The 15120-nt window shown below is 38.5% G+C and overlaps 2 protein-coding genes across 2 annotated transcripts; both read right to left on the bottom strand.

Moving 5' to 3' along the window:
• Positions 1–1066: 1066 nt before the first annotated feature.
• Positions 1067–15107, bottom strand: rad54b (RAD54 homolog B). Its single transcript, XM_039679444.2, has 15 exons — positions 14957–15107; positions 12947–13124; positions 12486–12699; positions 8650–8781; positions 7908–8195; positions 7216–7378; positions 6914–7139; positions 6631–6838; positions 6402–6541; positions 5078–5380; positions 4842–4990; positions 3380–3641; positions 2965–3031; positions 2526–2726; positions 1067–1410 (listed from the first exon to the last, which is right to left on the bottom strand). The coding sequence occupies exons 2-15, from the start codon at positions 13121–13123 to the stop codon at positions 1187–1189; spliced, it is 2754 nt and encodes a 917-aa protein (XP_039535378.2). The 5' UTR covers position 13124; positions 14957–15107; the 3' UTR covers positions 1067–1186.
• Positions 9065–12473, bottom strand: LOC120484340 (fibrinogen silencer binding protein). Its single transcript, XM_039679445.2, has 2 exons — positions 10875–12473; positions 9065–10088 (listed from the first exon to the last, which is right to left on the bottom strand). Exons 1-2 carry the CDS (start codon positions 11270–11272, stop codon positions 9509–9511), a joined length of 978 nt encoding a protein of 325 aa, XP_039535379.2. The 5' UTR covers positions 11273–12473; the 3' UTR covers positions 9065–9508.
• Positions 15108–15120: the final 13 nt, after the last annotated feature.

Below are 15120 nucleotides of genomic sequence, written 5' to 3'. Positions count from 1 at the left end.
GAGCACACGTCTTTACTTTGTCAGGTGACGGTTGAGTCCTTCCCTGTGGGACGATCTGCACAGCTAACAGTACTTACAGTAAAAGCTTGGCTGAGGAACATACACTGTACTCACGTCCCTACAGACCCAATTAACATTGTATTGTTACTCTGGTAACAGTTGCTGGGATCTCATCATCACAGCCTGGACAGTGTCAGGATCTCAAGAGGCTGCTTATACACAAGGGTCTGACTAACACGCCATCTTCAACAGTCATACTCTCCACCAAAGATATAGACGCACACAGAAAGACTACAACTGACTCACGCGTTACATCACAGCAGAATGATTTATCAAAGCCCCATTTAAACCCTGAAACATTGTCAATAAACAACACCAGCAAACGTGCACCCAGGTTAGTTTGGTTAATGAGTCACGGAGACTAGCTCATCTCCTGCTGGTGACTGTTGTCCCTCACTGCTTTCGTGATTGCTCTGTCATTTCTGATTTCCGTAGACATTGTTTCTGTTCCTAATGGTGACAATGGACGGATTTAGACGGAAGCAGCATTAAATGAACCATCTGTGTAACCAATGTAATCCAGCACAGCATCATGTTCAAAGGTTCTCCTATTGAGGAGGAACAAGCCTTTTTTGGGAAACATTTGATTTAATATAACCCATCCACATTGTAAAAACTATGGTGAAAAAGGGGGAAATAATGTAATAAACTAGACTAGAGGATATAGGTGGAAACTGGAATGGAATTATACTGGACACATTACTTGCTTAAAAGCTTTAAAAAAAACGTGAAAAAATGTTTAAGCTGTTTTAACTGAAAAGTAGGCACTGGCATATTTTAAAATGTGTCAGTGCCACTGTTTTATTTATAAAAGCTACTTAAATGTCCTTATTATTAAACTAAAGACTAATCCTGTCTTAATCTAAGCCCTGTCTATGAAACCAGAGCAAATGTGAGAATATATTTGTCTGACAGATGCCTTGGTCCCATTTCTGATTATGTTATTAATCTATCAGCAGGTTTCCTAAATGGACAAACACACTTGCTTGTGCAGACAACCGAAAAATAAGAAGAATGGTAAAAGATTTATTAAAAGGAGAAAATGTATTGTTCAAACACACAGGAATATTTACACAGCATGAGGGCAGTGGGTTTGGATTAAATTTTCTTTGAGAAGAGGAAGAGTTTAGACTGTTTGGGATTTAGAAGTTGTGCTTTGAAAGGCATATGTGATGTGGTTACGGGCATGGTTTAGGTAAATATCATGAAATGATTGAACAGCTCCCGAAAAATGGCTCCATTGCATGAGCTCAGACATGCTAACTCGTTGCGGTAATGGCACTGTGCTGTCAGCATGGCGACCCAGCTGACATGCCCTTCCGGTCTCCTCGTTTATCTCCTTCACAAAACCTGGCACAAATATATGCAAATTAATGAAATATATACACACACTCATACATACACACACACACACATACCCACACACACACACACACACACACACACACACACAGAATGTAGGTCAAGAAAATCTGCTGAAGTTCAAACTGAGCATCAGAATGGGGAAGAAAAGTGATTTAAGTGACTTTGAACATGGCATGGTTGTTGGTGCCAGACGGGCGGCCTGAGTGTTTCAGAAAATGCTGATCTACTAGGATTTTCACGCACAAAAACCATCTCTAGGGTTTACAAAGAGTGGTCTGAAAAAGAGGGAGTGAAAATATCCAGTGAGTGGCAGTTCTGTGGGCAAAAATGCTTTGTTGGTGCCAGAGGTCAGAGGAGAATGGCCAGGCTGGTTCAAGCTGATTGAAAGGCAACAAAAAATCAAATAACCATGCATTACAACCAAGGTCTGCAGAAGAGCATCTCTGAACACACAACACATCGAGCCTTGAAGCATGTGGCCAACAGCAGCAGAAGACACACCAGTGCCTGAAAATCCCAGTAATTAAGCAGATTATTATATACTCAGACCTGCCGTCTGGCACCAACAACCATGCCACGCTCAAAATGGCTTAAATCACCTTTCTTGACCAGGACCACAACCTAAATGCATTGTAGCAACTGCCATGTGATTGGTTGATTAGATAATTGCATTAATGAGAAATTGAACAGGTGTTCCTAATAATCCTTTAGGGGAGTGTATATAGATAAGATTCAAAATTGAATTTCAACAGCAATACAATTTTTTGTGGTAACTATTATACCTTTTTTCAGGATACTTTAATAAATAGAAAGTTATTTTAAAAAGAACTCTAACATTATAAATGTCTTTACTGTCACTTTTGAGCAAAATGCTCAACTAAATGATCCCAAACCTTTGAATGGTATGTATATGTAAAGGCTTTGAACAATCTATTTTTTCAGAAAATATTGATATATGTGACTGATTGTGCATTAATTAGTATATTACAATTAATGATAACATTTTTAATTGATTGAAAGCCCTAATAGGGAATCATCTAGTTCCTACTTTATTTAATTCTGTTTAATTTAATTTAATTGATTTGTTTGCATTTATTTACCTGCTGTTTTTCCATCTCCGGTGCACTGGCAGCCCAGTAGGTCATGTGTGAGGCAGGTTGTATTAGGGTCAAAACTGAAAAGGTCTCGTAGCTCCTCAGAAGAAAAGCTAATATGATCCGCTTTTTTGGTCAGGTCCACCACTGTCCCAGAAAGCCCCTGTTTACTCACCTGCCTCTGATAGATCTTCTCTTCTATTGAACCTACAAGAGACACACACTTTAAGGTCCTGATTTACTGCAGGCCAAAATCATGTGCAAACCCATAAACAAATACAATCTTTTTTTGTGTGTGTTATGATTGATGAAAACCAGTGAGATGTTTCAGGTCAAGTACTTCTAATAATTGCACAGTCAAAAGAAACAGCTTAATTTATCAATCAACAGACTCGATACTGAGATGATAATAATTTTCTGGGTAATTTACAAATGTTTTGGTTACCTGTTGTCAGAAATCTGTAGATGTGAACTGTTTTCTTCTGTCCATCACGCCACACACGTGCCATGGCCTGACAGATGAATATCAATAATAATTAGATGATTGAGTCTTACAAAACGAGAGCTCACAGAAAGCATTTGTCATGGCAGTAAAACAAAATAATTGTGACACGCATTCACACACAAATACTTGAGAGAGAATGAGATGATTTACAAAATAGGAAAATGAAAGGATTTTTTTTGTATTCACTGCCACCTTGTGGTCTTTATTAAAGGTGCAACTAACACAAGCATGTGGATTTACAACAAACGTTTCTAACTGCTCTCAAAACAATGAATTGCATTATATTCGTGTAATACTGCTTTATATATAGTGATTTATTGTTAGATGGCTAAGTGTAATGTGGAAGTCCACTGACCTGTATATCATTGGCAGGGTTCCAGTCCATATCGTATAAAACAAGATGAGAGGCACCTATGAGGTTTAGCCCCACTCCTCCAGCCTTGGAGCTGAGTAGCATCAGGAAGTTGGGTGAGTGCGGGCTGTTGAAGGAATCAACAATTCGTTGTCTCTGGGCAACAGGTGTCTGGCCATCAAGCCGACACCATTTATAGCCTATTTGATCACAGACATCCTGCAGCAAGTCAAGAGTCTGTGTGTAGTTGGACACCAAAACAGCCCTGAGTAGAGAAATAGAGCGAGACAAAAATGCACATGAGTCTCACACTACACACATCAATTTAATGGGCACTTTTTTTGCACTCAGTCACAACAAAGACGGTGGTCAAACTGGGTTTTCTTACATAATATATTATATATAAAAAAACAAATTATAATATAATATTTGTAAATAATCATTGTTTTGATTTCCTTTTAATGTTTTTTTTTTTTAATAAAGTGCTTAAGCACTCAAAACTATAATATAATAGATGTACTTTCATGTTTTTTCATTTGTAAAGTGCTTGAGCACTCAAAATACATTATACTGTATTTCATGGTTATCATATTCAATTCTGTCTTTTCCACACATTTTTTTCTGACTATTTTGTATGTTCTTGAGTGTATATTGCTACTGTGACATGGACATTTCTCGTAGTATTTTCTTATCTTCAAAACTGGTAAAGTAAACTTGGTAACCTGATTGACTTGCAAGTCTCTTTTGTTTTAGCTTACCTCAAGGGCATCCAAGATGTAGGTGTCTTTGTTTCCACAGTATTTTCAATTTTGATATTCTTAGGTCAAACCGTTCTTGTCACATATCAAACATATCAAAAATTAATTTCAAAGTGAACTGTCCCTTTAACAAAAGTGACTTGCAAGTCAATCAGGTTACTAAGTTTACTTTAACAGTTTTGAAGATAAGAAAATACTTTTTAACCTCCATCAAGAAATGTCCATGTCACAGTAGCAATATACACCCAAGACCATACAAAATAGTCAGAAAAAAAATGTGTGGAAAAGATAGAATTGAATACGATAACCATGAAATACAGTATAATGTATTTTGAGTGCTCAATCACTTTAAAAATTAAAAAACATGAAAGTACATCTATTATATTATAGTTTTGAGTGCTTAAGCACTTTATTAAAACATAAAACATAAAAGCAAATCAAAACAATGATTATTTACAAATATTATATTATAATTTGTTTTTTATATAATATATTATGTAAGAAAACCCAGTTTGACCACCAAAATGTCTTTGTTGTAATGTAACCTTAAATTGTTGGTGCCAAAATATATTTTGTACAAAGTCACTGATATGACTGAGATCAGATTATCAGAAACATCAGATTTGTTGTTTTAGTCATTTTTTGATATGAAAACCTAGGAGTAAATCTTTAAAAATAAGTTGTCTCTAATGGACTCTATGTGGTACCTGTCTGTTCGATTGACATGCTGTATCGCTGCCAGCAGGTCTGTTAACACCAGAAGTTTCCCAGAGTCTGCAGTGCTGAAGGCACCAGTGGAATATCCCTCAGGAAAGAGTTCCATAATTCCATCCTCCATCATATCATCTGATTTTGCCTGAAGCAAATACCACAAAACATAATTAAAAAGCAGCAAAATTTAGATAAAGAACATGACAGAGAAAAATACTAGCACCTATTGTACCTGTAGAGTGTTGTAGAGCAGCCCAGGGTGGTTGCAGAGTTTCTTGAGGGCGTTAATGCATGCAAGGTGTGGGCTGTGTGTGTAAGTGTGTGTGCTGGCACCAGAGAGGCAGGCTCTGATGGGCCGTGAGGCCAGAAGGACTCCATACAGACGCAGCTGGAGCTCAGTGGGTTTGCAGAATACGGTCCACTCAATCCGTTCGGATAAATACTGATTAATGATCTCCTGAGTGCGCCGTAACGTAAACACACCTGTTAGACGAAAGAGCTCAGCGGCACGCTCCTCTCCAATACATCGCTCTTCCTAAAACACAGTTCAATAAACAACATACCACACCAGCTGATGATTACAGACACAGTTGTGGGAACAAGGAGATTTGCTCAAGAATGTTGAAGAGACTTTTTTTTATCTATTAGTATCAGACAGTCAGTATTAGATATTTAATTGTAAATGCTCATTATCTTTATTTTTACATTAATTATAATGTTGAAAACATTAATTATAAATGTTGTGATGCCTAAATTCTAAATCTTTTTTTTTTTTTTTTTTTAATTACTGAAATTTCGTCAGCCAAAAATGTAGTATTGAATACATGAACGCTAAACAGCTGATCTGTTGATGTGCGTTTTAACATTGCTAGAAAAATCCCGCTCCTCCGTGAGAGATACGAGACCGGTGGGTCAGTAATCACGCCACTGGCCTCGCGTCGTTCTCCCGCGGCCCTAGCCTCGTCCTTCTCGCCACAGTAAACATAATGAATTGCGACTGTAGAACGCAAAAGCCAAATCCCGGACATTTTGGGCGATATCAAAATCCCGGGCAGACTCGGCACGAAGACTCACTATATTATGCCTAGACTTGTTTAAATGCTGCGCTCTGTCACCTACCGGACCGGTAGGTGCGCCCTCCTAGGGCAGCGAAACAAGTGCATTCTGGGAGTTGTTGTCTTTCATCCACATCAGCCAAAAATACATTTTCAGGATTTTCTCAGTCTAGAAAGCTCCAAATTCAAAAATAATTTCACATTTCTTCTACATAAATGACTCGTTTTAAATACAAATTCATCTTTTGAAGTATCAGGTGAAGGTGAAGTATCCCTTTACGAAGCAATTCTAATATATTTTATAAAAGGAGCTCCGGTAACATTTCTTTTTTAAATTCTAGTTAAACAATTTTGAAAACAGTTGTGCTGCCTTATATTTATGTGGAAATAGTGATACTTTTTCATGATTCTTTGATGAAGTTCAATGAACAACATTTACCACAAATGCACTGTAGTAACAATATATATATCATACATAACATGAACAAAATATCTTTTAACCTCGGTGCAGGTGGGCTGGCGAGATCTGAGAATGGGCTCTTCATAAATCTTCCTGTAGGCAGCAGATGTTCCCAGAATTCCTGGATTTACAAACTCTACGATGGAATAAAACTCCTGCAGATCATTCTGCACTGGAGTTCCTGTTAAATGAATAATTCTAGTTGTTTTGAACAATTACAAATGTTATAATACTACATTAATAAAAGTGTGTTTGTTTTAAATAGAAAACCTGTTAATATAAGACGGCGGTCACATGAGAGCGCTGTGAGTGCGTTGGTCGTTTTGATGTTGCTGTTTTTAAGGCGATGACCCTCGTCACAGATGAGCACTCCAAAATCCAGCTCTTTCAATCGGTCCACAGAGCGCAGAAACATCTCATAACTGATCACCATGACGGAGCAAAGAGGAGAGGAGGTGAAGTCCTCCACGCGGTGATCCTACAGAGACAACATACACTGTTAATCCTCTTATAGTCATCCATCTAAATGACACAAACAGCCACACATACACACCTGGTCCACAGTGTAAACACTAATCCTCTCCCTGCCCAGCCACTTATTGAACTCAGCAGCCCAGTTCTTAACCAAACTTCCAGGACAAACCACAACTGCCCTCTTCAGTACAGGCCGCCCACCATAGGGGCCTTGTCTCAGTAGTGTCCACAGAACACAAACACACTGCAGTGTCTTCCCCAGTCCCATCTCATCTGCCAAAATAGCCCCAAAGCGGCCAGCAAGTCTGCAACACACAAACATACATGTGTAAAAAATTGCATATGTAAGAACACCGCAACTACAGATAAACTCTTATTTACCTCATTCCCATTAAGCATTCATAAAGGAAGACCACGCCCTCTCTCTGATGTGGCCGAAGATGATTGGTCAAGTGGGGGTCGATGACCACATCCACCAGTGGAGAACCGGATTTATTATACACCCACTGGTGATCAGTTGTCGGTCGTGGCATTACGAGGGCGCCTATAGGGACAAAGCAGGACAAATGTGGATATTTTTTAAAAGACCAACAAGACTTTAGATTAAAACGTAATAGTAAAAATGAATATGCATACAAGGCTTGAGCCTTGCTGTTTTAACTGAAAGCAACTCGCACTGACTTCTTAAAATACGTCAGTGCCATTGTTTTGTCTCAAAATGTACATCAGTAATGTTTTTTTCTGAGGTATGTTTATAAAAGCTACTTAAATGTCCTAATTGAACTAAGGCCTAATCCTGGCTTAATCTAAGCCCTGTCTATGAAACCAAGCCATAATCTTCAAGGGCAAATGCATATGCCAAGTAATGTAACTGGAAGTTTTAAACATTTTTAATCACATTTTTGTCTCTGTTACTTTTTATTTTAAATGGACTTGCAGTGTGACAGAATATTCGGTTTAAATATTAATATTCAATTTATCAATCACTATAAGGATATAAAAGAATCATTTTTCCAATTACATGAATAATTGTAAAGCAGATAAATGCAGTATCTGCTGAGCATGTGCTGTACCTGGTGTGTTAGGGTTATGTCTGGGTTTACAGATCGGCTTGTCAGGTTCAGAATCTGTAAGTGCACCTCCCTTGAGCGCTGGTTTGGTAAAGGATTTGGACACTGGGTGATATACAGGAGCCTTCAAGACCTTTTCTGCACAAGTCTCAACAACAGCATCTTGGAAACAACGGCCTTTGGCGTAGTCCTCATTGGATATGATCCCCATGACCTCGATCTGTTTCCCTCCCACCATAAGAGACTGACCCTCACACAAGCTCTCCAGCTCTGATGCCTTGTAGCCTGAACCTAACAGAAAAAACATGGATTCAAAACACACATCTACACAGGCTAAATAATTATTATCATATGACCAATATCCAATAAATGGCCAATAGTAATTTTGTTTAAATAAAAAATAATCAAAAAACGTAAATCAACCGTTTTAATGCTTTAAAGGTGAATTTTGGTAAATTATAATGCACAATGAGACAAATGGATATTAAGAGATTTGCTAAAAATTTGTTAAATTATTATTTGTTAAATTAGTAATTAAAAAAAAAAACTTGAAAAGTATTAGATGACAATAAAAGGGGACATGAGCATAACATGCACAAATATACAATGTCAACAGATACAGGAAAAAAAAAAACTCCAATATTGACCTATTAAAAATATTTTGTGCATCCCTAAATTAAAATATGTGTTTATGTAAAAAAATCAAATCCAAAAGTACTGCCAGAATGTGCTGTGATAGGCTAACCTCGTCCAATGTCCCGCCCCTCCATGTCTTTGAGGATAACAGTCCGCCCTCTGGCAACTAGCACAGCATCGCCTTCCCAGCGCTTATGCTTCCTTGATGACGCCTTACACCACATTACACTATAGTAGCGTGCTTTAAAATAAACAAATAAAGGATCAGCAATAAAACCACATCATAGAAATAGCTTACATCATAGACAATGTTCTATGACAATGGCATATGCAGAACTGTTGCAGGTCAGGTGAGAAACGGTGGCATATAAAAATAATTTACATGTTCATTTGCAAGGATTTCACATCAGCCTAAAGTCAGCAATCAGCATGAAATCAAAATTGACAATACTTATTTTTTTTATTTAATATTACAGGTTTATTATCTGACATATCTCACAAATCTGTCACACATCTAAACATTAACTTTCTCTACCCCTCACAATAAAATCTCCGCTCTGATGATGTGCACATCTTTCCATATCCATTTTAAATAACTGCATTATACTGTAAATAAACACCCAAATGAAGTCGACACAAACACCTCGACTGAGAAGTTTCTCATTCATGGCTATTGCTATGTTACACTTCCTGTGTGCCAAAGGAAAGATAAAAGGACAGGCTTAAACAGAGATTTAAGCAATTATGAATTTATTAGCGAATACATACAAAATAAAGACATTTTCTTCTTCAATCTGGGCATTCACACATTACAACAAATATCAAAATCAATCCCTGTACAAATGTCGATTGAGTACAAAAACTGTACAAAACAAGAAATAACTACACAAATCAAGTCTGCTCATTTTGACCTCATATAACTAACAAGTTCCCTTTGTGATACACTTTCCGATCCGACACCGTACGCGTCACACCAATGGCAAACCTTGGCGTAGTCTGGCCGCCCTCAATTTCTCCACTTTGACCCTTGACCGGAGAAGGTCCTCCTCCAACTGTTGCTTCCTCTTAAGACCCTCCCTCTTCTCCTCTAGATATAGTCCAAGCTTTCTGTGATTAGCCAGTAGAAGTTCATGCTCCTCTCTCATCATTTGCAAAGCTTCTGCCTCAAAAATTGGATTTTTGAACGCTGCCCCCCCCCTAAGATACGCGCTCCTCCTGATGCCGAGGGTCGATGGTGAGGGCGGCAGGTGTACGGAGGAGGGGCACGGAGAGAGAGAGGCTGCGTAAACGTGAGAGGCTAATTCCTCCTCGTCGTCCTCCTCTTCCACTACTTCACTGTCCCTCTCGTTCTGTCCGGGGTGGGCCTGACTGCTCGGGGTGGCGATGGTGACAGGTGAACCATGGGAGGTAATCAAGTGGATATCAGGAGGCGGTTTCACATCCTCCGTCTCCACCCTCACAACTGAAACATGCGAAAAGTCCGACAACGCTGGGAGGGACAGGCTGCTGCCCGGCTGCTCTCCTGGAGAATTCCTCTTGAACTGAAGCCTAGCACAGACACATACACATGATTCATAAAAGAAATCATAAAATAGAATTTTGAACATGATTTATAAAAATGTGCTGACAAGAGCTTAAAAGAATTTTGAGGAAAATTCTCTTTTAAACCAATAACATATCAATCATCTGATTCAGCTAGCGGATTCAAAAGAATCAGATCATGTTCATCCACAGCTCTCAGCTGGATTGGACTTGTGGTCTCAAAAGAAAGACCTGTTGTTTTGCCAACACAAAAGAAAGCCTAAGATATAGAGGAGACGTGGAGATGCCAGTGCAAAGTAACTGCTCTGCACACTGTGGCCAACCTGGCATTAAAGCAGCATCGAAAATACAGTTAATGACATCCAAATCCCCTCAGTACTGCAGCTTACCTCTGGCACAGGACAGAGTGAAAAGACAGCGAGTGTGTGACTGCAGTGTGTGCCTTGATCCGTTAAGACAATACAAAACTAGCAAAGAAGCTGTTTACATGTCTCAAAATGAGTCTAACAATATTGCTAAACTCTAATTGGCTGAGTGTGACGATTAACAGCAGCCAAAGTAAAAACCTGGGGAAAATGTATGTGAAGATATCCAAAGAAGCTGTAATCAACATTTAATAGCCAAATTCAGCCGATTAGAATCCTATAGGTAGGCTATCTTGAGAATATGCTTTAATGCATTTACTTGCAAAAACTTGTTATTGGTTTAAATTTTCTATATGTTTTTGAAATGTAGAAGCACCAGATAATGTGCGAATTTCATTTTTGTGTGTATCTGTATGCTCAATCTTACCTATGGAGTGCGCTCGGCTCCTTGTCCCCTACGTGAAACAGCTGTGGTATCATTTCCATGATGTGCTTGGTGGGCTCCGAGATGCGGCCCCGGTACTCGGGCTGGGCGTGGCTTCGATGCAGAACTTCCTGCTTGGCACTTTCTTTAAGACGCTTATAGAGGGTCCGAAGACCCTGTGCCGTTCTGGGGGGTCTCTCGCCTCCTAAACTATTATAGCGTTCTGCTATGCTGTCCCAGCACCGGTTTTTATCCACAATCACGGCATGTTTGTTGGTGTGCTCCTCCAGAATGCGTATGTGAGGCTGAACCAGCCGCAGAAGATCCAGTTTCTCAGATAGGGTGAAGTTGGAGGAGCGGGCTTTGCCGACCATGCTGTTTGTCATGAATAAGGTAGACATCCTGCTTTTAGGCTGGTCTCAATGCTCTAGGTTTGATCTCCTTCTCCTCTTTTCCCTGTGCTGTGCTGTGCTGTGTGTCTGTCTTTCTCTACTCACTCGTGTGAGCAGACTGCTGTACTGCTCGTCTCACTTAAACAACACACACATGCACAAACTGGCTAGTAAGAAAAAGAATCAGGCTTAACTAGGCCAGCCTCGATTAGGCCCACGCCTACCCGGGGAGGGCTTTGCTGGAATTCCTTTTAGCTTAAGCTGACGCAGGTTCAGTAAAGCTGCTTAAGCCTGGCCTGACCTACATAACACACCCGACTACATTAGACTAGAAACACAGCGGGGCTCTCTTATGCCGCTGAAAACAGCGACATGCGTTTCATTATTAGAGGGAATCGACTGAAGGCGTGTTTTAGAGCGTGTGTACTTTAACCGCGTCAAGTCCGTGTTTGGACAGCATAGAGCCAGTCCGCGCGACTGCTGAAACGGCAAAGAGAAACACTAAACTGCCGCCTAATGAGCTCGCGCATTATGTGCACACTGTTTGTGTGAGATAGAACTGCTTTTAAGACACCAGTTGCTATATTTCCCGAGCTGACACACAAATACTAGAGTTTATTCAGTATGCAGGAAAGCTCTGCCTTAATCTGTGCGCGGCACGATTACTATCACACTCACACTGCGCCTGTCAATCAAGCGGATCGTGTGCACGGATTGGTTAGTTTCACTCAAAGCCCAAGTTAAAGGAGGGAAATAGAGAAGCCATGCTGTACTAGTTTTGGTTTAAGCTTTAAAAAGTGAACAAGTGCATTTCCTCTTTCTGAATCGCAATTTTATAGTAGAAAATAGAATATTCTAGAATATCGACGTGATAAAGGATTGCAAGAACACACGAAACAGACGCATATAAAGCATTTGCTATCATTACGATCGTCCATGCAACGCTTGAGAACGCTCATCAAAATATTTTGTCTTTTTAATCTATTTAAAAAAAAGAGTTTGTTCTTTGAGTCCAAGTTTAAAGTTTAAGTAATGCATTACACATTGTTATTATATTACCATGTGAAAAAGCCTTTAATTAAACCCTAACTAGACGGAAAAAAAATCTGATTGACATTTATTGAACAATAGATATGTATTCATGATAGATATTTAATCCTTTCAATCTCTCTCTCTCTTTCACATTCACACAATATATGAATATGACAGTGCTGTATCTTACCATCACTTGTGCAGTTTGCAAGAGTGTTCGGCTGTATTGAGGAGCTGTTTTTATCTGCTGATTGTTCAGGTTCAAGACACTCAGATGAAGACCCGAGGCTGTTTTCCTTATATTCCTCCTGAGGAATAGCACTCAGGACCCTGGCCAAAGCCTTACTGCCCAATGGAGCATTAGAGACAGCTGGAGAATCTTTACTACTCAAACACCTCTGGACCTGCAGGGAAAAGTAACTTTTAAAACACAGGGCAATAAAAAACAAACCCTAACACTGATAAAGCAAAATGCACCTTTTCATTCACAATGTTATATATAACTGCACAATTGCACTACACAATTAACCTGAACTGACTATATGAATAGCAGCATATTGAGATATTATCAGTCACATATAAATTATGTACATAATCAGAAACATTGCATGACCATTTTTTAATCATTCTCTTGTTTTTTATTCATTCAACCTTATTTAGCAGCACATTTCCCAAAGCAGGCGTGGGTGATGATGGTGACGGTAGTGATGGTTCTGGTCGGGGACCCGATAAAGATGATCCATCATTCCTCGCTGGCCCCGGTGCCATAAACCTGGGTTTCTTAGTAGCATTGCCACAGATCTGACTCGGAGCTCCAGATCTACGCATTCTATCAATGAAGACATGCATACCACTTTAGCTAAAGCACCACACCATAAAACCATGAAACCTCAAAGGTCAAGTTAAAGGGATGGTTTACTTTCTTCTGTAATTTAATCATAATTCTTTAAGTACTTTTGAGGAAGAAATATTTTGAAATAAAGAAATGCAGTTTATACTGAATTCACTACCCCAGCACTTTGTTCTCAATGATTATTAGATCATTTCAGATTAAACTTTTTAGCAGAGATAAAACCAACATGTATTTAAATTGATTTATTCATTGTGTGTTTGCACAGACATTTTCGGGGTGGCATAAATGCAGTCCAATAACTATAGACAAAATAAAACAAAAACAAACAATGTGTTAACATTTCATCCTTTAAATTGTATAAAACACAACTGATTGCAACTAATCTCATATGTGTATCTCTTTATCTTTGTTGTCATAAACAACCAGTCAGTGTCTACACTATTTAAGTCTTGTGAACCTTAAATATAACATAAAGTAACGGTTCATAATTCATTCATACAGTCCGACGTGACGAAAGCAAATAAATTGCATTTCAGCGTTTTTGATTCAATAAAAATAACAGGTGTTGTGCTGAAATCGGTGAACTACCGAAAACTGTGTCCAGGGGGCGTTGTTCAGGAATTGTTCGGCAGACATTACATTAGTGCAGAGCCAAGCAAGCAAAAAGTGCTATTAAAAAATGTTTAATGTCTTAGAGAAACACCACGTACAATAGACAAGCTAGATGTCATGACACTTGTCTGCTAATATGTTACTTCTATGGTTTTGTTATGAGTAGATGTTTTACAGTAGTGCTTGCTGTTTTGTATAACCTTTTCTGATTGTCTGATAGGCTTAATAATGTTTAAAGTGACTTGTGTGATGTGTCAGCTCCTCTACTTTCTATTTTTATCAATTTTAACAAAAGTTGTTTGAACTTTGACATGTACCTACCTACCATTAATTGGCTATAATCCTTTTCAAAAAGCTATAAGAACTAAAAATAAGCTTATTTTTATATAAGTTTTGTTATTCATATCATATAAGAATCTGCATTTCATAAAAATATAAAATTAGGGATACTAGGTAATCAGTGAAGGTGCTTTGTGGCATCAAAAGAAAAAGCATAACTGAAATAAAAACATATGGGCCCGGTATTAGATTAAAACAACAGGAATTAGATTAAAACAAGATTAGGCCTTAGTTCAATTAGGGCATTTAACTATCTTTAATAAACATGCCCTGGAAAAAAACATTCCTACGCATCTTGAGACAAAACAAAAACATATTTTAACAGACAAAACTGACATATTTTAACACAGAACTGTGTTGGGATTTAGAAGGTGCATTTATCCTTTTAAATTTAAAATTCTTAGTGAGGCAATTCCATATAAACTCAACCAGAGGTCCCCAGCTACAAATTTTGATCTAAAAAAATATCTGGTGAAAGAAATAAATAAATGAAGAAGAAAGACAAAATACAATTTTCGCGAACATTTGCTGAACAGCGACCCCTGGACACAGTTTTATGCACAACACCTAGTCACAAGAGTCATTCTTTCAAAGAATCAGACGCTGGTCGGGCTATATAATCTAAAATGACCCATTTTAGAAGGGAAAGAATGTCATAGAGTTTTAGGATAACAGAAATGTAATAAACAACGACAAAATTGAATGAATGACATAATTTATAAGGTTAGCGAGTAGCTAACGTTATTGCTGTCGGTAACTTAGCGATACCAAGTAAACAGCGTCGTGTGTCAATAACTTGTCATATGTACTTCAATTTAGTATACTAAAAATAGACAGATAGTACAGTCAACGCTTACCTTTTGTGTTTCTTCCTCGTCTGTCAACTGTCAAGTTTTATCAACCACTTTTCTTATTTTCAAAAATTCCCTCGAAAATCATCAACCTCGAAACGAGTCTTCCGCGGAATGGACGTATCTTTGCCGTGATTGGTCGAAACGTAACGTCACATAAAGAGGGTGGA

This window comes from Pimephales promelas, chromosome 12 (genome assembly GCF_988280905.1).
Source record: "Pimephales promelas chromosome 12, fPimPro1.hap1.1, whole genome shotgun sequence".
Taxonomy (NCBI): domain Eukaryota; kingdom Metazoa; phylum Chordata; class Actinopteri; order Cypriniformes; family Leuciscidae; genus Pimephales; species Pimephales promelas.
This window is presented reverse-complemented; position numbering and strand designations above follow the sequence as displayed.